General features: G+C 25.8%; 2 protein-coding genes across 2 annotated transcripts; both read left to right on the top strand.

Moving 5' to 3' along the window:
- Positions 1-122: 122 nt before the first annotated feature.
- LOC145833359 (uncharacterized) lies at positions 123-2830 on the top strand. The gene is made up of 2 exons (XM_082940539.1): positions 123-189; positions 1030-2830. The coding sequence occupies exon 2, from the start codon at positions 1106-1108 to the stop codon at positions 2828-2830; it is 1725 nt and encodes a 574-aa protein (XP_082796665.1). The 5' UTR covers positions 123-189; positions 1030-1105.
- A 1730-nt stretch (positions 2831-4560) lies between these two features.
- On the top strand, positions 4561-25614 carry LOC145834269 (DNA repair protein Ku70-like). The gene is made up of 14 exons (XM_082941655.1): positions 4561-4605; positions 8302-8404; positions 8716-8822; positions 9059-9224; positions 12311-12424; positions 13665-13780; positions 14848-14957; positions 21799-21982; positions 22137-22311; positions 22712-22778; positions 24005-24127; positions 24537-24724; positions 24810-24973; positions 25161-25614. Exons 2-14 carry the CDS (start codon positions 8302-8304, stop codon positions 25305-25307), a joined length of 1764 nt encoding a protein of 587 aa, XP_082797781.1. The 5' UTR covers positions 4561-4605; the 3' UTR covers positions 25308-25614.
- Positions 25615-27219: the final 1605 nt, after the last annotated feature.

Below are 27219 nucleotides of genomic sequence, written 5' to 3'. Positions count from 1 at the left end.
TTACTAATTTATAAACACATTTAAAGTAGCTTTACAGTATCTTTTCAAAGTTTTATACTATTTAAGACAGTTTTTTTTACCTTAAACTTAATTTTTAACTAAAATTAGACCCTAAAATGTGTAAAGTTCAAAACCTGGATGAAATTTTGAAAACCTGGAGAAAATTTTCCAAAAACATTTGTCAACCATGTAAGTGTGAAACATGTTAAGATAGAATTTGATTTCTTTTTTTCAAAATTGATTTTGTTACTTTTCTGCTTCAAGTATTTCAGAAGTTATGTAAGTTTAAATTCAACTAGTTTTTGCCTCTTACAGTTCAAGAAACTCTAAGTTTTTCTTAGTTTTAGTCAAAAATTAGCTTGCAGATAGTTATAGAAAAATACCTGAAATAGTTATTTAGAATAACTTTTTTCACCATTTTTCTTAAATTTTTGATAATGTTTATTAAAAAATGTAATAAGTATTTAAAAACTAAACAATTTTATTTTTTTAAATTAATATTCTTTCAAAAAAAAGCATTAAAATTTTGCTTGTATAAATCTAAGAAATATAGTTTTATTCCTAATAATAATTTATTTGTAAATTTGTATATAAAATCTTTGTCATATTTGCTAAAAGAAAAAGAAATATTTTTCTTACATTGGCAGTTGGCAACATTTTTTTTACTATAAATAACATTGGATCTTATATAAAAGCTTGAAAGTACTAACAGTACAAGCCAGTTTTTATAGAATTAAATAAAAATTACTAAACTTTTTAGATATTGTAATTTTTATAAAAAGTTATTGATACAAACGTATGATTTTGTTTTGAAAATAAAATATCAAAATGACTTAAAGCATCTTAGTTTAAAACTAATATTTTTTTAAGAGCTAAATGTGTTTTAATTAAGACTACCAATAATATTTAAATTCTTTAAACAACTAATTTTAAGAAGCTAAAATATTTGAAAAAGTGTTAAAAAACTTATTCCTCCAGTAGAATGAAACGTATTAAAGCAGATAAAGTTCATACTTCATTGTTAAACAGTTTCAAGAGACAAAATCATTGCAAGGGAGTCGAAAGCTTCCATAATAATTTTCAACCAGAAGAAAGTATCATTGAGATGACACAACGTACAGTTAAGGAAATTTCTGTTAGTTCACCACTAAGCATTAGTCTGATGCCATACACTGTTAAGGAGTTTTCAGACTCATTTAAGTTTATGCATTCACATTTGCAAAGTATTAGTCCTGTACCTACTTCTGGCTTAAAAGATCTTAGTACAATTGTGTTTGCATACATATATTTGGACTTAGTTCAAGCTGGTAGACCTGAAGATGCTAATATTTTTTATAACTGTCATAGCAGCCTTGAGTTGGTTTCTTTGGAAAAAAGTTTTGTTGTAGCTTTAAAAGATATAAAATCATGGAATGATATTCAAAACAGTCCAGTTTTTTCAAAAATGTACTGTAATTTTATAGAAATAAAAATTTCAAGTAAGGAAGAAAGACATTTAAGAAAAATTATTTCTAAACAGAAAACTTCAGTTATTTTAAGAATGTTTGGAAAGCTAAAAATTTTAAATGAAAAAGAACAGATTTGTTTTGATAACTCTCTGAGAAGTATAGTGCCTAAACCAAAAAAAAATAACTGTGCCACTCCAAAAAGTATGTCACCTGCTCCAGTTGAAAATAGAGAAACAGGAGGTTTAACAATTACTTCACCAAGCATTACTTCTAGTTTAAACCAGTCACCAGTAAAAAATGACCATATATCTACACCAAAAATGACACTTTCACTTGCTCAAGAAATATCAGACAGACTTCACAAGTTCCAACCTAATAGCAGCACAGTCCAAATTTGCTTGTTTAAGCATGAATCCCTTCTTGAATCTATGTCAGCTGCTGCTTTGTCTCACAATCAAAGTTTGCTTTCAACTGGCTTTGAGTCGTCTGTCATCAAATTATGGAAAATTGATCTTGACAATGACCAAATAAAAAAGGAAAAAACTGTTGATACCAATGTATACCCTGATAAAAGTTCTATTGATGTATCTACTGTGTCTTTTTTTGGAAATAGCCTTGTGAATACAAAAAAAGGAAACTTAAATAGTAGATGCCACAAACTTCTAGGTCACAGTGGTCCAATTTATAGTACTTGCTTTACACACGATGATCAATACTTGCTCTCAGCATCGCAAGATACTACTGTGAGGCTGTGGTCAACTAACGACTACCTGAACAAAGTAGTATATCAAGGACATAATTGGCCCGTAAGCTGTGTAGAAGCTAGCTCAGAAAGTTTTTACTTTGCATCTGGTTCTTTTGATTCTACAGTGAAATTGTGGTCCTTTAACAGGACATTTCCACTTCAAACATTTATTGGACACAAATCTCCAGTCAACTGTGTAAGTTTCCACTCAAATGTAAGCTACTTGTGCTCATCTGGAGCAACTACAAGAGTTTGGGACATAAACACTAGTAAATGTGTGAGGTTATTTTCTGGCCACAAGGATGAAATTTTGTGTAATAAATTTTCAAACAATGGAAAATTGATAGCAACCAGCAGTGCAGATGGAGGAGTTATTGTTTGGGATTTAGGTACTAACAGAAAAATTAAAGAAATAAACTCTCATTTACATCCTGTGTATTCAATTGATTTCAGTAGTGATGATTCTATGCTAGTAACTTCCTCTAGCAATGGTGAGTTTTCTGTTTTTGATCTGAACTGTAATTCACCAAATGATGCTGATCATGTGATAATTAACAATTATCCTTTGACTGAAAATAGAATTTTGTTATCCAATTTTCTAAAGAACAATATTGTCTACGTTGTAGAAACTACATAGATTTTTTTACACATTTAAAGTAGATAATTCTGTTAGTTATAAATTTTTATAGATTACATTGTTTACAAGCTTTCAATCATGTATGTTTTATAAGCTAATTATAAATTTGGTATAGCAAAACTATCATAAAAGGCATTTAGTTGATATTTGATTGTAAATAGTTTAATTTAAAACCATAGTTTTAAATCTTTGGTTTTCATATGATTGATTTCAATAATTAGTCATTATATTAACTGTTTTGGAAATTGAAATACGTTAAGTAATGAAAATATTGGATTGGAACAAAATAACATATAAAGTTTTTAAATTATAGTTAAAATGTTGATGATTTTTTTTAAAACTGAATAAATAAAATAAGTTTTTTATTAAAAGTATTTGTTTCATGATTGTTTAAATTTGATGTTATTGTTATTAATATTTAAGTATACAATTTGAATTTAAAAAAAACTGAATAGTTGTAAAAATTTATAATGGACTTTCGATTTAAGTATATTAAGTGTTTTAACAAAAACGTATATTATGTTGCACAATAGCACTTTTGTCATTTTTTTTTGTCAAATTTTTATGCGAATTTTTCTTAGGCTCATATGTAATTTTTATGTGTCAATTGTGTTTTTGTTATTAAAATAAAAGAAGATACTTGGTACTTATTTAAAAGTAAAAATTTGGTATGTTTCAATAATGAGAAAGTTTTTAGTATTTCAACTTTTAAATATATTTTTGTTAAAAATGACTTCATATCATTTGTTAAATACTTATGATCAATAAATGGTTCAATTAACGTCTCGTTAACAGTTGACATGATTGGTGGATAATCAGTAAAATAGATTTTAAGAAAGTCCATAAAACTAAGTTAATTTTAATATATTTGATAAGAAACTACAAAGTTGTTTTCTGTGTCTTTTTACTACTGTTTGTTTTGGAATTATTTTTCTTAATGCTATTTTTTTATCTTTTTTACTGTTAAGGCCAGGTTTAATATTTATATTAATTTTGACCTTTAAATAAAACTTTGAAGTAATAGTTATGAGTCAGTTTTTTATAACATAAAAATTAAAAAAAAACGGGTAGCTTAATTACTAATATAAAAAATAAGACTGAAAACTTTATTTTAAAGCTGTTTTACTGTTAGACTTAATGTATAGTTTTAGGGTTTTTAAATTCTTTGAAAGTTTTGAGATTTACTATAGCAACGATGTTTTAAGTAGTAGATATAAGTTGAATATTTTTTAACTTGAGTTTTAATAGTTATGAAACTTCGTTGCAAGTTTTTTTATTTGGTATATGTAGAACTTAAGTTAAACAAATTCCGATAAAAATTAGTTTCTATTTTTGTAATTATGTAATGATTTTTGCAGAGTTAACTAGTATAGTGTGTTGTTGTGCAAAATAACTGTAAAATAAAAATTTATTTAAAAAACTGTAGTTCAAAAATTAAAATTACTTATTTTATACCAATTTGTAAAAAAAATGTTAGTTAATCTATAATGTGAATTTAGTTCTAGTTAATATTAAGGCTAATATTTCTTATTTTTTGATTATTTTACTAATGGTAATATAAATGTAAGTATTTTACTTTGCATTTTACTTGTGAGTTAAAAAAAGAGTTATTTAAAAAAAACTGACTTACATAAAGTTATTTAGTTTTTACTGAGCCGTCTAAAGTAAATAAAATTAGTACATTTTGTTATACCTCATGTTGTTTTTAATTAAATTAAATTTCAGACAAATTGTCGATTTTAAATATACTTTTGCTTGGATTCAGAACTAAAAAAGTAAGTTTGAAGTGAACAAGGTCTATATTTGATTTTAGAACTAATTTTATTTAGTTTTTTACACCAAAAAAAATCAATTGAATGTAATACTTTATTCTAGTTCCACTTAAAATACTTTTGTTTAGAAACTGTTGAAGTGTATTTTCTTTAAAACTTTAAAGTCAAAGCTTTAAACTTTCTGAAAAAGTTAATAATTTTAAACTACGAAGTTAATTGAATAACTTGGCATTGTGATGTTTTTAATGTATTTATTTAAAGTCTATAGTATGATCACCAGTATATTTAGCTTAAAATTTTTTTAACCAAATCAAACGAACAAAACTTTTTTTGGATAAGATTCTAGTATTTTTAATATCTATAATCGGACTTTAGACTAATCATTAAAGGTTAATGGAATGAGTTTCATGAATTAAGGATATGGTGTTGATATTTAGATGCAAAGGTTGAGTTTAGGCTTTACCAGGCTAAATTGTCAGTTGTATAAAAGCAATACTCTCATGAAAATATTTAACTTCCCTACTCTGTTGAGGCCATAAGGGGAGAGTCCATCTTGGTTTTTACAAGTTGATCTTATTTTGTTGATTTTTAACTCAGCTACAAGTTGCTTTTTACAGGTTTTTAAAATTCAAAAAAATTTTTGAGAAATAGTCGGTCAAAATTGGAGACTACAATAGGTTCCTTATGGGAGACGCAAACTAAAAAGTCTATCTCCTCCTATGTTTTTTGAGATAGCTACCTCAACTTTTCAGGAAATGTCTCTTGCAGTATTGATTAAATTCTGTCGTAATAAAATTTAATAATAAAAGTTTAATGACAAAAAATGTATTTTCCCTTTTTTGGTATGCTTTTTATTTTTATAAATTTAGTTACAACATAATTTTCTATATATTGCAAGGAACACTTCCTAAAAGTTTGAAAAAAAAAGTTTACAAGCTTATATTTTGTAAAAACTGGCTTTTAGTTTATACTTTAAGCCTTGATATAAGAGTCAATATTAATTGTTGTAAAGAAAGTATTGGACACCCATGACTTTAACAGAACATTTTCTACAAATTTTTAATCAGTTTTGTTTGAACTGTAGTAGTTCTAAACTACATACATGCGCTATAGAGTTTATACTATATTAAAACTTTCATCTAAGAACAAAGTTAAATGTTTTTAATTGCAATAACTGCAGTATAGTGAAAATATACTAAAAAGAAAGGCTTAAACGAAAATAGTTGTTTTAAATAATGTGTAAGCATATAACTCACAGTTGATCCAAATTGCGCTGTACTAGAACTAAAATAAAATAGAAACATTTTTCTAAAGTCATCAGAGCTAAATCCTATATTTTCTTGTGTCCTGAAACACAAACTCATAGTTTGTAAACTAAATTTTAGATCATACCATATTGATCAACAAGCCAAAGCTCTTTAAGACTGAGACCTGGATTTTATTTTCATTGTAACTCATCATTCAAAACCTACTTGTCAGTCAGTCTTAACCTAAAATTACAATAAAACTTGAATATGTGAAATATAAAGTTTTAATAATAAATAGTAAGTAGTCATCTTTTTAGACATAATTTAAAATAAGCTCTAAAGAACACTTTAACAAACCTAAATATATTAGTTTATTGATTGCCATATAAAAATTGACTCTCAAAAATATGTTCAAAGAAAAGATATATAAAAATATAGAAAGAGCTATAAGTCATCAAGCTACATACCACCTTAGGGAAAAAAAGTCTAAAAAAATAACATCCGTGGAGGTTTATTTTAGTCTACTTAATTAAATGTTTTTATTAATATATACATTTATAAGCTCTATGTGTACTTTTTTCACTTTCTTTAAAAGTTTACCAGGTAAATACAAAAAGTGAAAAAATCTATTACTTGAAATTGAAATATTTGATTCCGTTTTTAATAGATATTTTAAGTTACTTAAAGTTTAACAATTTAAGAATTACTTTTAATATATATAAACTTTAATACTTCTTTGTTACACAAATTTAGAGATTTAGAAAATTATTATGCTAAGTTCACAACTTTTACAACATACTTTTTTCTGATCATAAAAAAAATTGTAATTTTTTTTCTACCATTTCATAGTTTTCATTTTTTAGTTAACTTGACAAATGAAACAACAGGACCATACACAGGGTTCGTGCGTGAAATTTGTTTCATTTAGCCTAACTGAGACCAATTTAGCCTGACATTTTTTCAAAGTAAGGAAAATACCCTTTAGAAGTCATTTTAGATATTGGGGGGTCTTGATTAGTACTATTGTAGTCTCCAAATTCAACCAGCTTTATCTCAAAAATATTTTGAGCTTTAAAAATCTACAAAAAGCAACTCATAGCTTAGTTACAACTCAATAAAATAAGACTAAATTGTGAAAAGGGTGATTGACCCCCTCCCCCCTATGCCCTTAACATAACAAATTCAGTGATAAGTTTTAAAGTAAGTGTTATATCTAATCTATTACTAGTGGAAAAATATAATATATATTACTAAACACAATTGTTCAATTTAATTAAGCACTAAGTAAAAATATTGTAACCAGATGATTAAAACGACGTGCATTGTTGTGTTTTATTAAAATTTAAAATAAAATGCTTACACAAATATTAAAATAAGTTTAAAAAACTATTATAGTATTTTGACGAATACTTAAAGTTGATACATAATTATAAATTGTAAAATCTAAATAAATACAGTGATTGTTGACGTCGTATCAGATTTTAAAAGCTTACACTAAAATTAAAAAAAAAACTTTTAATGTTAGGTTCTTGAAAAGAAAAATGAATTATACCTAAAATTTGTATTCCCACAAAACTTAGTACTTATATCTTAAAGCTAAGTTTTAGTGTTGTAAATATCTCTAATAACTTTAAACAAACAGTAAAATATATGAATAAACTGCCAAGAGTTTTAATCTAAAAGTTATTTGGTATAAAGCCTTTAAATTAAAAATTAAAACAGTTCAACCAACTAAGCTCTGAAAAACATAGCTGATGTAAACAAATTCAAACAAACAGCTAAGTTGATGAATTAAACTGTAATGTTTAAACTGTATTTGTTTTATGAATTTTCATAGTTATGACGTTAATAATCTACTCAAAACAAAATAATGAAGATTCTTAAAATTTTTTTAGAGATTCAACAAAATGTGTTAAGCATTTATTTTTACAAATACTGACTGATTTTGTCTTTAATAACTAAATCTTTATTTATAGTTAAATTCACATCTCAATTTGATCTTAAAAAGATTTCTCACTTTTTTTAATCAAAAATTTTCAAGCATTTGAACTGAGAAAAACTGAGATTCTCAAATTTTTAAATAAAAAAAACTTACTTAGCCTGATTTAGCCTGACGCGCACGAACCCTGCATACATATAAAAACGTTTAGTTTTCAAAACTAAACAGAATTTAAAACAAAATATTTTTTTTTTAATTAGATTTTCTTAATTAAAAACAAGTAGTTAAATATTTTAGTTTATTTATAGTAATAAAACATATGATAAAACAATATGTAAACTAAAAATTTAAGTTTATTTTTTGTGTTTGATGATAGCATACAAAAATGTTGAAAGTAAACTGGTTTTTAAAAAATTGTAAATTAAGCGTTACCTATGCTTTAATATTGACTCTATTAGTGACAAACGTTTAGTATTCTGTATTTCAAATCGAAATAGTAAAAAAATTAAACAGATGAGTTTTGACATGTTCAACGAAGAAGAAAATGAAAACATCAATTCATCTCATGTCAATATGGGACGTGAAAGTGTAATATTTGCCATACAATGTTGTTCAGGTTAATACATCAAAGTTAATAAGTATGCAATATAATCTTGAGATATCTACCAAGCAGTTATGCTTTTTTAATTATGTAAGTTGAATTTTTTGAATTTATCTTTAAATATCTATTTAATTAACTATTTACAAATTTCAAACTATAAGGTATATTTTTATGTCTTAAACAATAATTGAACTTTTTTTGAATTTTAACAAAAGTACAATCATCTACAATGCCTTGTATTGTTGCTTATTAAACAGAATGAAAAATTCTATTTATCAAATTAGAAATTTTTAGAAATTATTTTATTGTACAAAATTTTTATACAGAGATGTTCAGTTCAGATGACAACTCTGGTTCATATTTTAATCAAGTGATGGAATCAATTCATGACATGTTTTTGAATAAGATAGTTGTCAGTAACAAAGACTTGCAGGTGGTTTAGTTCATTGAAAAACGAATAATTAGCATTTTTAAATACAGTTATGAGGGAACAACTATAAAAATCAAGCATTTTTTAAAGTATTAAAGCTTTAAAAATCTATAAATGTCGCTTAAATTCTTCTGATACCTGTAAGTTTGTTTTTATTAGCTTTATTTACATTTGTTGTTTGCATACACTTTTTTAAAAGTTTTTTATATTACACTTTTGATTCAAATCAAAATGAACAGGGGGTAATCTTTTATGGTACGCGAGAAAGTAAGAATTCTAGTGGTTTTAAATGCATATATAACTACTTGGACTTGTCAATGCCATCTGTTGCAAATATCACAAAACTAAAAGAAGTGAAGTCATATAATTATAATCAGTTTTCAAAAGCTATAGGAACTGATAAAGGTTTGGTTTTTCTCTTGTAAGCAGTTACAATATATCCATAAATATTTTTCCTTTAATAATCTTTTACAGTAACCTCTCGCTTATTTACGCACATTGTGTCCACAGAAAAAGTGCGTAAAGATATGAGAGATCGTAAAGAAACGAGAGGTACCAAATATACTCACTAAAATGGCTGTTTTTTAATATTGCTTCTAGTTAAAAGCAGACTGGGCACTTTCCCACTTTTAACAATTTGTTTACTTTATTTATAAATATGAAAACAACAGATAAAACTATATATTAAAAAAGGATTTGAATTTCTATAAAATAATAATACGAGTAGAAATAATTTTACTATTTTAATAATAAGTAGAAATTATCTTTATTTATATGTGACATTTATATTCTATTCTACTTAGCAAATTCAATTTATAATTAAGCATTTCTTTACAAATATAAAATGGTATTTACTAATATATAATGCAAGACTGCTGTATTATTTCTTTGTGTTTTAAACTCTCATTATTTCATTATACTTTCATTATTAAAGAAGTCATGTTTATTTCAAAATTTCTGATATACTGAGGTATAACTAAATGTTATCATTTAGTCAAGGAACATAAATTTACAAAGTCTAAAGATATAGAGAGGTGTGTTAGCATTCAAAAACATATTTTAATTAAAAAATATACATTAAACCTAATTTGTGCAATATTAAAAAAAAATAAAATTTTTATTTTCTGAATTTTATAGAATTCTGAAATGCGCAACTAAACGAGAGTGCGTAACGTCACGAGTGCGTAAAGATCCGAGAGGTTACTGTAATAAGTTTATACACCGCTTCAAATTGTTTTACAAAAAGTTGCTAACAACCTGGAATAATATAAAATCTTTAAACTTGAAAATCTTAGCAAAAAAAAAATCATGGAAAAATCTCGAACTTTGAATAAGTGTTTTTTTTTAGAAAGTTATTAAATTTTAACCTTTTTTTTTCTAACAATATTAATTAAATTTCTAATTATTATTGTTAACAATAAAATCAAGAATTTCAATAAATTAACAAATATGCGAGTCTCTAAGCAGCACCACTAAGTCAATAAAATATTTCTAAAGTTAAAAAGTGCTTTATTTTTTTGTTTTAACTTTAAACTATTACTAAAACCAAATATAAAACTGTTTAACTTCGTATTGCTATGACCCAACATATGTTGTAAACTAAATGAAATAGTACTTAAAGCTACAGACAGGGTTGTCAAAAAATCTGAAATTTTCTACAAAAATCACTAAAAAACTGGAGTTTTAAACAATTTTTTCATCTTAAGTAATGAAACTTCGATTTAACACAAAAAAATCTATTACATAGATGATTTTTTTTTTGTTATCATTAAAGTTTTTTTAATTAATAGTAACACTTAAAGAAGCTTTACAGTATCTTTTTAATGTTGTTATGCTACTTAAGACGTTTTTACATTTATTTTGATTTTATTTTAATTATAGACCCTAAATTTTGTACTTTTATAAACCTGGAAGAAATTTCTGAAAAACATTTGGCAACCCTGTATAAACAATTTTGATCATTCAACAGTAATTCAGATTGAAGCTGAATGTAGATTATTTGTTATTAGAAATTAAAAAAAGTTCTACTTATAATAAATTCTATCAAAAATGCATCTTGAGTTAATCCAAAGAAGTAACCTGTCATAACCCAAATACATGAAAATAGAATTTAGTACTAGACTTAATTTTCTCAAAAATTATAACTAGCGACAAAAGTATAAAAGTTTAGAGAATTATAAATATCCTACAAGTAACTTCAAATTAAGTTGTATAAATTTATGAATGCTGAGTCAGTTTAATTCTACAGGAATTAAGTAAGTTTTAAACCAGAGTTTCCCAAAGTGGGTCATTACAGAAATTTAGGGGGCCATAAGCAGCATAGGGGCCATGAAGTCATCATTTGAAACTTACTTTAGATTTTCTAGAATTGATGATGAAGAGCAAAAAAAAGGTATTAGTCATTTTTTATGGTGTTTATGAAACTTATACTAGATATTAAAAAAAAAGTTTCAGGAACTTAAGGGGGCTATAAGCTTTAAAAGGGGGAGCCACAAGGCCATAATTTGAAACTTTCACTAGATATTCTGGAGTTGATGATAAAAAGAAAAAAAAATCTTAGGCGTTTTAATGGTAGTTCTGAAACTTATACTAGATATTCTTGAGTTTTTGATGAAGAGCAAAAAAAAAGTTCCTAGGCGTTTTTAATGGTAGTTTTTTTGAGAAATCTTGTTGTAGGGAGCCATAGCTTTTTGATATTTAAAAGGTAGCCTTTTGAAAAAAAAAGATAATAAATTTCTGCTTTAAACTGACCAAATTTTAGTTGTACTAATGTTTATAATTTAAACTGTCATAAAAGACCTGATTTTCATATTTATTATGAAAAGCAAATTTAAAACTAGGTTTATGTTGTAACTAGGGTATTAAGTCTACTTGCCTACTTATGTTATATCAATGCTTAAACAATCTTATGACAACAATTTAAAAGAAACTTGTTTAACAAAATACAGTCGGCTATTGTGTAACAATGTTTATAGTAGTAATACAGTATCTTTAAACTTTTAGAATAAATATTTTATCTAAGCTTAATTTTCTACTAAAAAGGGACAAAATACTTGTACTTTAAAAAACCTGGAAAAAAATAATTGATAATCCTGGAAGGAGATAAGAAAACCTGAAAGAATATCAAAAAAGCTGGAGACCTTCCTGTTTACTGGTTATTTAAATAGCCATTAAAAAAATTTTAACTAAAAACTGAACATAACAAAGTTGCAGCGCTTTCTTTATATTTTTTCATGTAAGAACTTATTTAATAAGCTATCAATAAGAAAATTATTATACTAACTACTGTATCATAAAAAACATAAAGATATTTTATTAAGTTTAGAAAACTTCTTATACCATGAGTTGCTGCTTTTTTATTAAGTTATGCTAAAACTTTAACCAGAGCATTATCATCTTTTAAAGTAGGTTTAAAAAATCGTTGTAAACGCTTAACAAAACATTTAGATTTATGGATCTAGTATTAAAAAAGTCTTGTTGAAATTTTACAGATTACTCTGTAAATGAAGTACTATGGGAAGCGTTCAACATGTTTTCAGCTTGTACCCACAAACTTGCTTCAAAACATCTTATTTTGCTCACCTGGGAAAGTCACCCTCATAGAAGTTTGTTATAGATTTTATTGATTTTTATTCTATGTAATTTACTGTAATTAATTTCAAGGAATTTTGAATTAGTAGTTGAAAGTAAGTTTGTTTCGTATTGTTACAATTTTTGAGTTTCTTTAACTTACTTATGTAATTTGTACTTAATGATGACTAATCAAGTGCATCGATAAAAAATATTAAGTTATACCTATTTAAAAAAGTATCTTATAAAATGATTTTGTAACTGGTACGAATTTAAATTTAAACCTTTGTTTGAGCTTTATTATAGTTCACTAAATCTATATTTGAAATTTACAAAACCATGTTTCATGCAAAGCGATCACCTGTTACAAAATAGTTCTGTAAAATACATTTAAAGTAAAACGAAGATATTAAGTATAGGCTTAAACTAAAAGCAAATCATTTTCATAGAAAATAACTATATTAGAAAAATTACATGACTATGTGAACTTAAATCTAAAAGCAATTAAATTTTAGCTTTATTAACTATAAAAACTATTACCATATTTAAATCTACTATAAGCTATTTGTTTGAAAGCAAAACTTACTTGAATACGTAAACTTACGTTTGATAATTTTAAGTAAATTTTTAATTATATCTGTAGTAGCTTTAAATATAGTATAGTTTTTAATAGTTTTTAAAACAAAAGTTTACTTCCAGGCGTAAGTTGAATTGGTCATGTTTTATTTTTACGATATAATTTTATATTGTATAATAACTTATTTTTAATTTAGCCATATATCACCCTTAAAACTTTTCATTTACTTTAAAAATTGTTATAAGCTGTTGGTTCCTTTTAGTGAAACCCTGTTTTGCAATGTATTTTAAATCAATAAATCACATACCTTCTCTATAAACATTTGTCTAACATTATTTTTACCTACCAATTAAGTTTCACTGTATAAGCTACAGGTGTTCAGGAAGTTGGTATAAACCAATTATAATTCTCAAGTGTGCGTACTGTACACATAAAATAGATGGATTTTATTTTACCGATTTTCTGAAAAACTGTGGCTTAACAGTGTAACTTTGTTGACAAAAAAAAACTGCTGTTTAATCAATTTTTATTTTAAAAAGTATCGAGCATCTTAACTTATTTTTATTGTAAATATTGTAATAATAAAAAACTATATCTTTAACTTTTGAGTTGAGATCTAAATTTGATGGGTTTATAACCTAAAGTTTTAATTTAAACAGCTATAAAAGTGAAAACAAAAAATTCACAAAAACACACAGATAATGAAAGTATGGTTTTTCAAGCCAAGTCAAAAGCTGAAGATTTAAACGGCCATGGTATTGATATACAAGTTTTTTCATTTAACCCAAAGTTTGATTACCAACTATTTTACAGGGTAATTTAGTTTTAAAGTTTTACTAAATGTTTTGTTTTTATTTTACTTAGTTTATAACTTAAATTTTTAAAAAATATAAATATTGAATATCTGATTAGGTTTGTAATATTTTATTAAGTTTAAATTTCTATTTTTTCTTTAAATAAGAAGATAATCTGTATACAGTTTTGGAATCTGAAACAACTTTATTAACATTTGTATTTTTAAAGATAAAATACCTTTCTGTTCAGGTAGTTTATCAGTGTTGTAACTACTCACCTTGTTAAATTTCATCTTGTTATTGTAGTTAGTATTTAAATATTCTCAATTTCAGACTAAATGTTTTCTAAGGTAGTTAAAAGTATATAATAAATTTATATGGTAGAGTAGAGTTTTGTTAAGAAAAAAAAATTAAAAGGTTCCTAAATTTAAGAACTTAAAATTTCAGATTTGGAAAGTCAGTTACATGTTATAAAAAATAATAGAATGTGTTATAAATAAGTTTACCTCAAAAAAAAAGTTACAAATATATCACAGCAGTACTAAAAGAAAGCTATCAAAACTATTTCATTTACTTTAGTATTGCACTTATTTTTTTACTTGTACGTTATATACAGTTTTAGTTTACTCAAGTTGATCATATTACTAAAAAATTAAGTATATTTTGTTGTGTTGAAAGTTAAAATAATGAAATAATGATAAAGCAGTATAGAAGTTAGTTTATGAAAGCTGTATGGTATTGTGTCAGAGATAACGTATAAGGCATTAAGTTTTAAAGATCCAAACTACAAAGTCCATCAGAACATCAAATCAACAGTTTTTGTATGAATATATTTTTATAGGCAGTGAAATGCCGGTAGTTGAATAAAGTGTTTGCGTAAAAGAACATTTGTTTCCATTTCGTTCTTTATAATAACTAATAACATCGTAGGACAATTTACTTTGTAGAAATGATATAGTTAATTTTTTAACTTACTAAATAAATACGTTTTACAATTTCTTCAAAGTTATGTATTTAAAAATACAAAGAGTTCGTAGATATTTTAGTTTATTCAAAATAAAATGGTGCTTCTCATTATATTATATAGGAAGTTGTTTCGAATTCAGAAGACTTAGATTCAAAAAAGAATGCGTTAGATGGGATTGTTAACCTGTACAATTTTCTGTCAAGCAAAGCATCATCTAGTCGACCCAAAAGGTTCGCATTAATAATTATTTCTTTAAGCTTGTTTTATTGTATTAGTAATTTTAAAACAAATAATAAAAGTTTTTAACACTTTTTAAAATTATTTAGTATATTTTTATTTAAAGTTTTTTAAATAAACTCTTTTTTTTTATTCGTTGGTACGTTATAATACACTTTAAGGGCAACGGGGGGTCCACCTTGACTTTTGTAAGTTGATATTAACTTATAGAGTTTTATTTGAGCTATCAGACATTTTTTACAGCTTAGAAAAAATCAAAGTTACTTTTGAGACATAAGCGACCAAAGTCGGTGTGCTCAATAGATTCCCAACGGAAAGCGCAAACTGAAAACGTGAAAAAAGACTATTTCAATAAAAATCTATTTTTTCCTTCCTTTTTTAATATTTTTTTTTCACAAAAAGTTTATTATTAAATTTTATTTAGATTGAATGCAGGATTTTTTTATTTTGAAAAATAAAAATTTCATTAAAGAAACTAACAATTTTAATTTTTGATATTTTGAAAATCCCAACATTCAAAGTTTTTTAAACTATAAAAACAACGTATCCTGAACGTTTAAGGTCTCTAGCTCTAAAAATGAAGGAGGAGAAAGATTTCTAGTTATTTATTTTAATTTCCGAGAAAATTGACCCCGAAAAATTTGCGGTCCATACGTTTGTATCAAAAACTTTTTACAAAAGTTATGATATCTCAAAAGTTCAATGATTTTTTTAAATTCTATAAAAATTGGCTTGTAGATTATACTTAAAGCTTTCAAATAAAATTTATATATATAATTTTTGTTTAAAAAAAGTGTTTGACCCGTTTATTCCCTTAGTTTAGTTTTTCTATATTACTTTGTTGTACTTTTAAAGTTAGATTTAAGTAAATATTTTAGTTAATAAACTTATTCTAAAAAAAGTTATTCTTTTACTTTTAGATTTTGAATATAATTTTATAGACCAATATTTTATTAAAAGTAAACTTGAGCTAAGAAAACTTTTTAAACACCAAAGAGACTATTTCGATATTTTGGTATTGTAATCAAATTTAGTTTTAACTTAATTTTCTGATTTTTTAAAATTATTTTCATTACATTTACAGAGAAATATTAAATATAGCAAATGTAGTTTTAGTTACAATTAGAAATAATATTCTGTGTGCACAGAGTTTTTCATTGAGTAAAATAATGTGCGAAGTTTTTTAAACTGAGTCACTATTTAAGGATAACTTCTATGTATATTTAATCCTAAAATTATCTTTTAGTTTACGTTTATAATATATGTAATATTTTTTTTTTTTAGAAAATTATTCAATGTTAATCAAAAAATATTTGATATTAAATCATATTTTTAAGTTACATTGCTAAAAGTCTTTACTATTTTAAATTTATAACAGAAAATTATACTTGATATATATAGAAGTTCTAATAGTTTATAATCTTATTAAAAGAATTACATAATTTGTAAATTACTGTTTTTAAACTAATTTAGTACCTTAAACTGATTTCTAACTAAATTTGTTAAACATATTTTTATACTTCTCATTATAATAAAAACAAATGTTTAAGCACTGCTTTGGTTTATTACCGGTTTCGGTGGGCCTTAGCCGACCTTTTCAAATAATTTCAAAACAGTAAATAACATTTAGACATTGGCAGTAATGTGAATCTGAACTCATTGATGCGTAAAAAATAAATAAACATTAACTATTCAAATTTTAATGAAAAATGCATAATTAGGTGAACTAAATATTGGTATTAATTAATAAATAAAAATAAAAGAAATTAAAAAACTAAATGCAGTAATATAAACGAAAACACAACAAATTCTTAACAAAATTCTGAAAAAACTAACGGATGATTAAAATGCTAAAAATATTTAAATTATTAGGTTTTAGACTCATTCCAATAGAATAATAAAAATTTGTTTCTGTGCCTGCAAGAGCTCATTACTTCTGATCTTTTGTTAATACAGTTCTTATCTGCTTGTAGGATCTTTAATGCTTCTTTCAAGCACAACCTGCACGTCTCGATTCTCGGTCTTGATTCATATTCTTTTTCCAGTATTGTCCAAGTCAATTCATAATTCTTATTTTCGTTCTTCAATGTGTGGATGTATTTTGATAGCTCAGTTGCTTGTTTGTATTGAATATAATTTTTATCTTCTGGGTTGCTATTTATTGTCGTTCTGTGGGTTGCCACTCTTTTTTTAAATTGGTTGGCGCTTAGACCAATATATGATTTAGTTGCATTGTCAGTTTTTACTGTGGCTTGGTATATGACATTTTTTGCTCTACAGTTACCGCCTTTCAAAGGACATTTCTCTTTGTTTCTACAGTTACATGTTTCATCTTCATCATTCTTGTTGCAGTTTGTGAGCTTCTTGTTATGATTCTTTATGATTGTCTCAATGTTTGGCAAACAGCTGTAACTTAATTTGATGTTGTTCTTATTCAAGTATTTTTTGAATTTACTGTCTACTCCGAAGTATTTGTTTATTATTTGGAGAAATTTCTTGCCAATGTTTGTTTTTATTGATTTGCAGTATGGTGGATTAAACCATATTATTTTTCTTTTTCTTTTTCTAGGCTGTTTCTTTTCATCATCTTCATCTTTGAACTTTATTTTGTAATTATAGCCACTTAACTTTATTGCGTCATTGTAATCTTTACTTATTTCATTGAATAGATTTTCATTGCTAGAATTTTTGGAAAGTCTTTCTTCTATCATTTTTGGGATTTGTTTCAGTATTGCTGGAGGGTGGTTGGACTTTGAATTAATATATATAATTTTGCTGTTTTCTTTTCTATATGGTTGGAATGTGTGGTTGTATAGATTGAAGCTTAAATCTAAATAGTTAATTTTACGTGAAGGATTTTCAATATCTAACTTTATTCCCATTTCTTTTGATATGTTGTGCATGGATTTTTTAATTTTCTCTATATCAACATTACTTTTGTTTTTTTCTATGACCATTAAGCCATCGTCGCGGTACAATCCTGTTGTTAGGTTTGGGAGCGCATTCTTGAGTTTATGTAGTATATAGAGACCTACTTGTTCGCATATTTCCGCTCCATGCTTACCTCCCATGGTGATGTCGAAAAGTTCATTCTCTTCTGTGTTACTCTTTCTTTTTACCCATACTTCTTCTTTGTTATGTAATACAGATTTAGATGCGTTTAAGATGATCTTAATTTCTTGTTCGCTTACTTTTGTACTTTCTTTTGCAAAAGCTAAGGCTTTACTTAATAGCTTTTCTGATATAGATGGGTAAAACTCCACAATGTCAAACTTCATGAACTTGTATTTGTGTTTTTTTAGTTTTTTGTACCAGTTTAAGACTTCTTGGGAACTTCGCCACTGTAGGTATTTGGTTGATTTTCTTAATACATTGTTGATTCTGTCAATTATACATTTGCTAATTTGACCTATGTCTGAATAGCTAGGATTTATTAATCTTGTTTTGGGATTGCTGGCGAAATCCTTTTTGTGGTCTTTTAGCGTTATATAGCATTGTTGCTTAGGTAAGTGGTTTACTAATTTCTTTTCAAGTTTTAGATTTGTTACTATTTCTTTGGCTTCTTTATTTATCTCATTCATAACTGTTTTGTCACTTTTTTTATATGATTTTCGGATCGATTTTAGTAATAGGCTGTCGTATTCTAATTTAGGAATCTTGTAGTAGTTGTTTGTCTTGTCGGCTGGTACTATTAGGCTTTTGGTTTTGCCTATTTGTCTTAAGTCTTTTTGAAGCTCTTGTTGGAATTTGTCTTTAGGTTTTCTAAATTTAACTTGATTAATTAGATCGAACATTTCATTTTCAAAATTCTTGAGTTCTTCAGGTTGCTTAGGTGTGAATTTTGATTTGAAACCATATGTCTCTTTATTTTCTATCATGTCTGTGCTATCTTCATCATTGGTGCAGAAGTAAAGTTTGATTCTAATTCGTCTACAGAAACTTCTAATTTTTTCCATTAACTTTATTTTGTATTCTATCTTATTGCATAAAGGAATGTTCTTAGTTGAATAATTAAAATTCAGCTTTTCATATGCTGCCATTGTCACTTTGTGTCAATTGAAGGTGGCTCAACTATTATTAGGGGCCTTGCTGTGTTATTGAAATTGACTGCAAAAAAAGTGCTCAACTTACACAATGTAAAGAGCTAAATATAATAAAAACAAATGTTTAAGCACTGCTTTGGTTTATTACCGGTTTCGGTGGGCCTTAGCCGACCTTTTCAAATAATTTCAAAACAGTAAATAACATTTAGACATTGGCAGTAATGTGAATCTGAACTCATTGATGCGTAAAAAATAAATAAACATTAACTATTCAAATTTTAATGAAAAATGCATAATTAGGTGAACTAAATATTGGTATTAATTAATAAATAAAAATAAAAGAAATTAAAAAACTAAATGCAGTAATATAAACGAAAACACAACAAATTCTTAACAAAATTCTGAAAAAACTAACGGATGATTGAAATGCTAAAAATATTTAAATTATTAGGTTTTAGACTCATTCCAATAGAATAATAAAAATTTGTTTCTGTGCCTGCATCATTATACTTCTCATTAAAAAAAAACTTTAATTCTAATAATTGTAAATTAAGCAATAATATGTAGATAAACTAAGTAATTTAAAACTAATACAGCAAAGTTAAAGCATCACTTCAAGTATTATTAATAAATTAAGTAACAATTAAAAACGCTTTCAGCTTAAAAATAAATACAAATACTAGTTTTTTTATAGCTTTATCCAATATAAATGTTTAGTTTAAAAACAATAGTAAATATATCAGTTTTAGGATCAAGTGTTATACTATCATAGTTAAATATTTTTGCAAAACGTTACTTTTTCATAGCTAAAATTTTGTTCAATTTTTACGTAAAGGATCAACAAGTTTTGTTTTTACTAAAACGTACAAAAAAAAAATAATATTCATAAAACTGCAAAAAATCACATTACAATAAAATTAAATTTGATTGAAAACTCAAGTGGAAAGTTTTAGTTTTAATAGAAAACTATAATGTATTTTAAAGGTAGAAGATATCATTTAGCAAACAACAAGAGCTGTATTGGAATTGAGTTTTTTATTTAATGTTAAGCTTAATGAAATTAATGAATAATAGTTTGAATTAGTACTTATACAAGGAAATGCTTATTGTCAAAGGTTATTCAAAGTTTAAGTATCAATATACTCTGTAAATACATACTTTTTGTTTTATAGATTTGTTTTAAATAAATTGTTATGAATTTACTAATACTTACTTTGTAAGATGTTATAGAGAAAACATTTTGAGTTTATTATAATCTAAGAATATAGGGTATAAGGTTATTTTTGGTTAATTTTGACTGCAAAGTTATGCACCTCCTAAAATGCTTCAAAAACTTTCAAAGCCCCCCAAAAAAAAGGTTGATCATTTAAATAGCTTGCCACCCAGACCCTTATGGCAGGAATAATTGTGCGGAAATTATTCATTATTCCAAAAATGCAATGTTAAAACTATTTTATAAAACAAAGTTTATTTTCTTGCATGTTCAAAAAAAGTTATGAATTAAGTTTTTAATACTTATTTATAATGACAAAAGCAATAAGTTTATAATTTTTCTACAATGTTTACATTAAAAAAAGACAATTAGAAAAAGTTAAACAGTAGTAGCAACATAATGATTGAATTGTCTATAGCTGAGATCGGCAAAGTTAGCCCGGCGAGGTATTTCAACTAAAAACATATTATTTTACAAACAATGATTTTTTTTTGTGGTAAAAACTTTCAATAATTCTCTAAGTTTTATAATGAGTTACCCGTACATTATTATTGCTTATTTTTTCAAATTAAAGGTTGAAACTTTTTTTTATTGATTACTATAAATACTTTGAATCACTGCCGTCATCTGAAGATATTTTTAAATATGCGCAAACAACTTTTTATTGAAAAAATGACCTACGACTATTAACAGACTGCTGATCTCTGGTTTATACTATCATTCAAAAATTTTCCCCTTTCTAGTGATATGTTAAAATTTGAAACAGTTTCAGTTTATACAACATTTAAATAATTCTATACAGCATTTGTGAACAGTTTAACGAAAGTATGAAACATCATCTCTTCTACTTTTATTCTAATAGGTGTTTCAGTTTCAGGAAGCTCAGGCACTTCAAATTCCGCCTAAATTAACTTCCTTTGCTATAGCCAATCTTTTTCAAAAATGAAAGTAAAATAGTGTCGTTGCTGCTAGTTTCTATTAGTTTAGCCAAAAACCAATCATGTTTTCCATTAGCATCATCACATAATAATTCAAATTTTTTGTCTAAAACTACATTTCGAGACACCGTATCAATATTATTTTCAACCTCTGATTTATGCGCCATAATTGACAAGTCCAAAACTACGTTACTCAGCTAAGTTTGTAAGTTTAAACAAAACATTATCTATAAAGATTAAACAAATAAAGTTAGATAACAAATAATTAAAGCATTTAGACATCACGGCTATTATTTATTACTTCTAGTTTATATATGTATCCAAACAAAAGTTTTATTATATTTTTTGGTGTTGATATTAAAACTATTTTATTATAATTAAAAAATGTTCAAACGTCCTCGATGAAAATTAAAATAGACGTAAAATTATGTGATTTTAGAAACTTTCAGCATCTTTTTGATTTTTGAAAGTTTTATTAATCAAAAGATGGCAAACTTTAAGAATAAGCCGACCCAATCAGTTTTTTTTTTGCGAGTTTTAAACCTAAATTAAAACTCTAAAGAAGATACTCATACTTTTTTAACATATTTCTATACTAAGCACTTAAACAAAAATACATATATATTCAATTTTGAAACAGACTGCCGTTAAAGTTAGGAGGCACGACAATATCAGTAGAGTATCACAGTATAATATCAGAGGTTTCTAAAAGCTCACACGTTAAAATTGATGTGAACACCAACAAACAAGTTTTCGTGAAAAGAATTCTGGTTGATGGAAGAGACAACGAAGTTTTATTACCAAGTGATATAAAATACTCACAAGTTAGATTTGTTATGTCTTGAATCTAAACTGTTTGAATATATTGGTTTTAGGATAATACAATCTTTAAAATTCATATTTTCAAAAAAGCTATAAATTATATGACAAATAAATTTGATTCACTTGTAAAATAGAAAGTCAATTAAAAATAAATAGAAATGGGGCGGTGATGAAGTGGTGTTCACGAAAGAAGAAGTTGATAGAATGAAGTATGTCGGTCAGGTAGTAGGTTTTGTCGTGCTTGGATTCAAACCTATCGAGTTAGCTATTAAGAGATGGTATAATTGCATGCCAGCTAAATTCATCTACCCCGATGAAAACTCTGTGGAAGGTTACTCCATGTTTTTAATTTATTCATCTCTAAAATAGAAAATACTAATAATTAAAATAAAAACTTTTAAAGTCTCCCTTTTAATGGAAAAATAGTCAAAATACCATTTTTCCATAACTTGAAAGGCTTTTAGTATTTAGCTACAATTTTCAAAAATGAGCTTCTATAAATTTAATAAATCTAAAAGTTGATTAGTCTAGAATATAGTTACGTGTTGAAATAATTTAATGTGATATATTCATACTAACTGTTTTGATGATTGTTTGGTACAGCAAGTTTATTTCAAAGTAATTTTTATTTGATTTTATGAAATTATTTTTTAAAACATAATTTAGTTGAATCTTACATAAAAACAAAAAGCTTTATATTTATTGACATTGTAACATAATTATTTTTTCAGGTAGCAAAACATTTTTTAAGTGCCTGCTCAAAAAGTGCCACGAAAAAAATGTTGTAGCTGTTTGCAGGTAATTTTAGTTGTATAAATGATAACTTATTTCCAATCCTCTTTCCTAACACATGTATAAAGTTTAATTAAAAAAGAGTTGTATACTAAGCTTATTATGATTTAACTGTTTAGATCAAATTGCGAAAACGTTTTGTTAGAATTAAAACTATCTTCAAGTGTTATAACAAACTGGTGTAATTTTGAACTAAATTTAGTTTAGACTGGTCTATTTACATTTAATTGAAACTCATTTAGTACAAGCTAGATAGTTCTAATCCAACAATTACCACTTAGAGAAATAATTCAATTAATTCTTCTTTAATAAATCATATTGGTTTATTTTGTGAAACTTTATCTCAGCTACCGACCGGATACTTTTTAGAACTAAAAATTAAAAAAAAAGTTTTTGAGAAGTTTAGGAATTACAGTTGGTAACTGAAATTATAAGAAGATGCAAACTGATAAATCGTAAAAACAATAAATCTCTCTTTTACTTTCACTTTAAAATTAATCTCTCAATTTTAAGTTTTATTCCTTAGTAATTATTCTATTATTTAAATACGTGAATAATTTATACTTTTTATTTATGAGCAAGAAATTTAAAATATTTAAGAATTTCTCCTTACAAAATAAAAAAAACTAGTGGAAAAGGCAAAATCGTTGAAAATTATTTTTAGTTACAAGTTAAGTTTTAATATTCTTTGCATTAGATTTTTTAAAGTTTAATTAACCTTGGACTGAAAAAGTTTTGAAACGATTGCCAAATTTAAGGACGAGATAGATTTATAGTGAAATAGCCTTTCTTATTATATTTTTAGTTTGCCCCTTGTATAAGAAACGTATAAAACTCCAAAAATTTACTTTTTATATTTATAAAACTGTTTCAATTTTGAATACCAGTAAAAAGTAGCTGAGTTTCTAAAAAAAAATCAAATATGCATTCTACTCATCTATGGCCTTGATTACTCTACCCAGGTTTTATTGAAAAACCCTCTGAATTGCTTGAAAAAACTTTTTTAATGCTTCACAATTAGTAAAAATATCTTATTAGTTTTTTTAACACAGTTTTTGTAATTTTTTACAAAATATAATTTCAATTTATTATGATAGAAATTATTTTGATTTTCTTAAAACACTAACCAACTTAAATTAAATAGATTGCTTTTCTAAACATAAATAAATTTTATAGTTGATAGACTTATATCTTAAAGACTTAAAATTGTCGTCTGATTACTAAACTCTTAGTTTTGCCTTATCGGAGCATTCAGTACCCAGATTGGTTTGCCTTCTTCCCCAAATGTCAGAAAGCGGTACAGTTTCATCTGCCGGTTTTTACGTAATTACTCTTCCTTATTCAGATGACATTCGGTTAGCTGTAATTGTGTTTTTAACTTTACAGGTGCTTTACATAATTTAGTGTGATCGTTTTGCTATGTTAAACACAAATTTTAAAGTAATTGGATTTATAAAAAGTTTGGTTAGAACAAACTTTTGGTTTGATTAAAAATTTACCTGAAAGTTTTAGAAAAAACTGAAAATGTATAAAAGTTAACTCCGTGAATTTTTAATCTGCACCAATTATTTTTGGTACATCTTGTAGTAAGAAATAGTTAATGTTTTAACTTTTGTTTGTTTATTTTAATGATAACAAATCTCTTAATTTTTTATTGTTTCCTAAATTAACAAACTTTATAAGATTATTATTTTCCCAGCTTATTCTTAGCAAATGTACACTCTTTGAGAAAAGATTTACACTTATCAATTTACTTTGCAATAGGCAAGTGGAAATATCTTCTGCTGAACCTACTCAGGAACAAGTTGATTTATCGAAACTGATAATGAAAAAGTTGAGGTTCACTTACGACAGCAACTGTTTCGACAATCCGGCCCTTCAAACTCACTACAAAGCGTTAGAGGCGATGGCTCTCGAACTGCCTTCCCCCCAACCTGTGCAAGATTTCACCAGTAAGATGTACTACCTGTTTGAGTTTAATAACAAACTATAAGTTATGACTTATTTATTTTTTCTATCAACCGCAACAAACTTTAGTACCTGACTACGAAAGAATATCGAGGAAGGCCGGAGGTTTGCTGGGTGAACTGCACAACCTTATTTTTCCTCCCGATTATAATTTCAACCCACCTGCAAAGCGACCAGCAAAGTCTGCGAGCGCAACTGAAAGTAAAAAGATTCGCGGGTCAGAACTTACAGAAGTTTGTTTTATGTTTGTATATTTTTTGAAATCTATTTTTTCACTGAAAAAATAACTTTTCTGTTTTTAGATCAAAATAATTTCTTTTTTCATATAGGTTTTATTGAAATGTACTAAAAACATATTGGGCTTAAAGTGAAAATTTTATAGCAGAAAAAATTATAATTCTTTAACTTTCTAAAATTTAGGTTGAAATAGAGAATTATGCAAAAACAAAACAGTTATCTAAGTTGACTGTTGCTGGATTAAAAGAAGTTTGCTCAAAGTTAGGTATTAGAGCTCCATCAAAAAAACAAGAAATAATATCAAGAATTGAAGAAAGATACAATTTTTGATATATATTGTATTTTTGATAATCAATATATTTGGTTTACTTTCAAAATTTCATACAAGTCATTCCGTACTATTAATGTTTGCAGTAACTAGTGTAATATAAATCAATTCCTTTTCATAAAAACAATTGTTAAAGTAAAAACTATTCTAATAGTATTTTCGTTCATAAAACTAAATTAAAACGTATATAGAACGAAATATATCTTTCGACTTATACAATATTTACTTTGTTGACTTATTTCTAGAGTCTTTGTTGTTAGTTAATTTAAGAATAGAATAGTGTGTAAATTTCATAATAAATTATTTTCATTTTAACATGTATGATTTACATGCTGTATTATTTGAATAAGTGCTGTGTTAACTTATTAAGCTAAAACTAATAACTGTACTTAGACAGTTAGAGTTTAAAAAAAAAACAAAGGTTTATTACAGTTATCTGAAGTTTATCTGAAACATAATGATCTTAGAATATCAAAATATGACTAGACGGAACTTTATTTAATTGTTATCATTGTAATTTTTTATTATTAAAGTTTATAAGTAAGTAAGGTATTACTTGCCAATATAGCTATCAGCCACTTTTACAATAATCCTGATTCTGGTTTATCAAGTATTATCAGTTTAACGTAGATTAATTAAAGAAAAAAGTTAACTTACCATGACATTAAAAATTGCTAAAGTTTTCAATACAATTAAGATCCGGATATGTTTTCAAACCAAGATCCAGATGGGTCCGGGTTTCGTTTTTGAATTTAAATCCGTTCGGATCCAGTAAATTTATAGTTTTAAAAACTCAAGAGCTGAACTAGACTTTTAGTTTTATTTCAGTCATTTAAGATCTATAATAGATTGTAGTAAATTTTTAGCTAACAGGTCATATTTACGAGAAAAGTCTTTTGCAGGCCGGACATATCTACAAATTTTTTACGCAAAGTTGTATAGAAATAATTGATTTTTCACTACTATCACGTACAAAATATAGCTTTTTTTTTTTTTCTTAGAATCGTATTTGTTTAAAAAGAGCTCAGTGTTGTTTGCTTTGCACAAATTTGTTCTCACAATGAAAACTACTTATTACGCCAAAGGTTTCTACTTTTCAGGTCTAGTCAATGGGCTGTACGTTGCTCGCTCCTAACTTATGATTATGTTCAGTTAATAATTGAAAAAAGTTAAAAAAATATGTGCTAGTTATTAGATTTCAGTTCAAATAATTTTGTTACAGATTAAGGGTGGACAACATACGGCCTGCAGGTAAATACCGACATTCGACTATATTATTAAGATAGTAATTTGTAGTAAACAAACATATAAAAAAAAATATAGGAATTCCATTTTTCCTGGTTGACCCAAAAACCAATATTCGTAAAAAGTTCTTAATACTAGTTTTTAAAATTTTATAAAAAACAGGTTGATTCAATAAATGCCTCAATCGAAACAGCGTTTTAATTGATAAAGCATGTCTGCCAACTTTAAGAGTCATTAGCGGTTTAGCAAATATAAATTTTCAGTAATATTAGTTAACTTAAACAAATAAATTTAAGTTTAAAACTAATAACCTCTAAAAATATCTGGAAAAATATTTTTGTAGCTATTAAACCGTTTAAAAACTTAAAGAGGTTAAAGCATAGTAATTTATGTCTCATGTCAATAAACTCAATAAGTATGTTGAAATACGAGCGTTAACTTAGCTCAATTAGCATATTTTTTGCAATTTTTAAAAAATGTCCAAACTTTAGATCCAATTATTTCCCTTATCTTTAAAGCTAATTAAGATCTTTTATTCTAGAGAACGCTCCTTTGCCTTTAATTAAATAAAAATTCATTGGATTGGGGTTTGAATTTTGAATGGAGCCTCTTAATAAAATGTTTTTTTTTTTGAATATTTTTACTCCAACCGATGTTTTAGCAAGAAAA

This window comes from Thalia democratica, chromosome 4, assembly GCF_965202585.1.
Source record: "Thalia democratica chromosome 4, ktThaDemo2.hap1.1, whole genome shotgun sequence".
Taxonomy (NCBI): domain Eukaryota; kingdom Metazoa; phylum Chordata; class Thaliacea; order Salpida; family Salpidae; genus Thalia; species Thalia democratica.
Note: the sequence above shows the minus strand (reverse complement) of the source record. Positions and strands in the feature narration are given on the sequence as shown.

What these genes read in the sequence shown, in the direction of transcription:
- LOC145833359 (XM_082940539.1), top strand. Translation starts at nt 1,106, where the DNA reads ATGACACAACGTACAGTTAAGGAAATTTCTGTTAGTTCACCACTAAGC.
- LOC145834269 (XM_082941655.1), top strand. Translation starts at nt 8,302, where the DNA reads ATGAGTTTTGACATGTTCAACGAAGAAGAAAATGAAAACATCAATTCA. An exon ending in AGCTATAGGAACTGATAAAG is followed by an intron (nt 9,225 to 12,310) that starts GTTTGGTTTTTC and finishes GAAATTTTACAG; the next exon opens with ATTACTCTGTAAATGAAGTA. An exon ending in GTGATATAAAATACTCACAA is followed by an intron (nt 21,983 to 22,136) that starts GTTAGATTTGTT and finishes AAAAATAAATAG; the next exon opens with AAATGGGGCGGTGATGAAGT.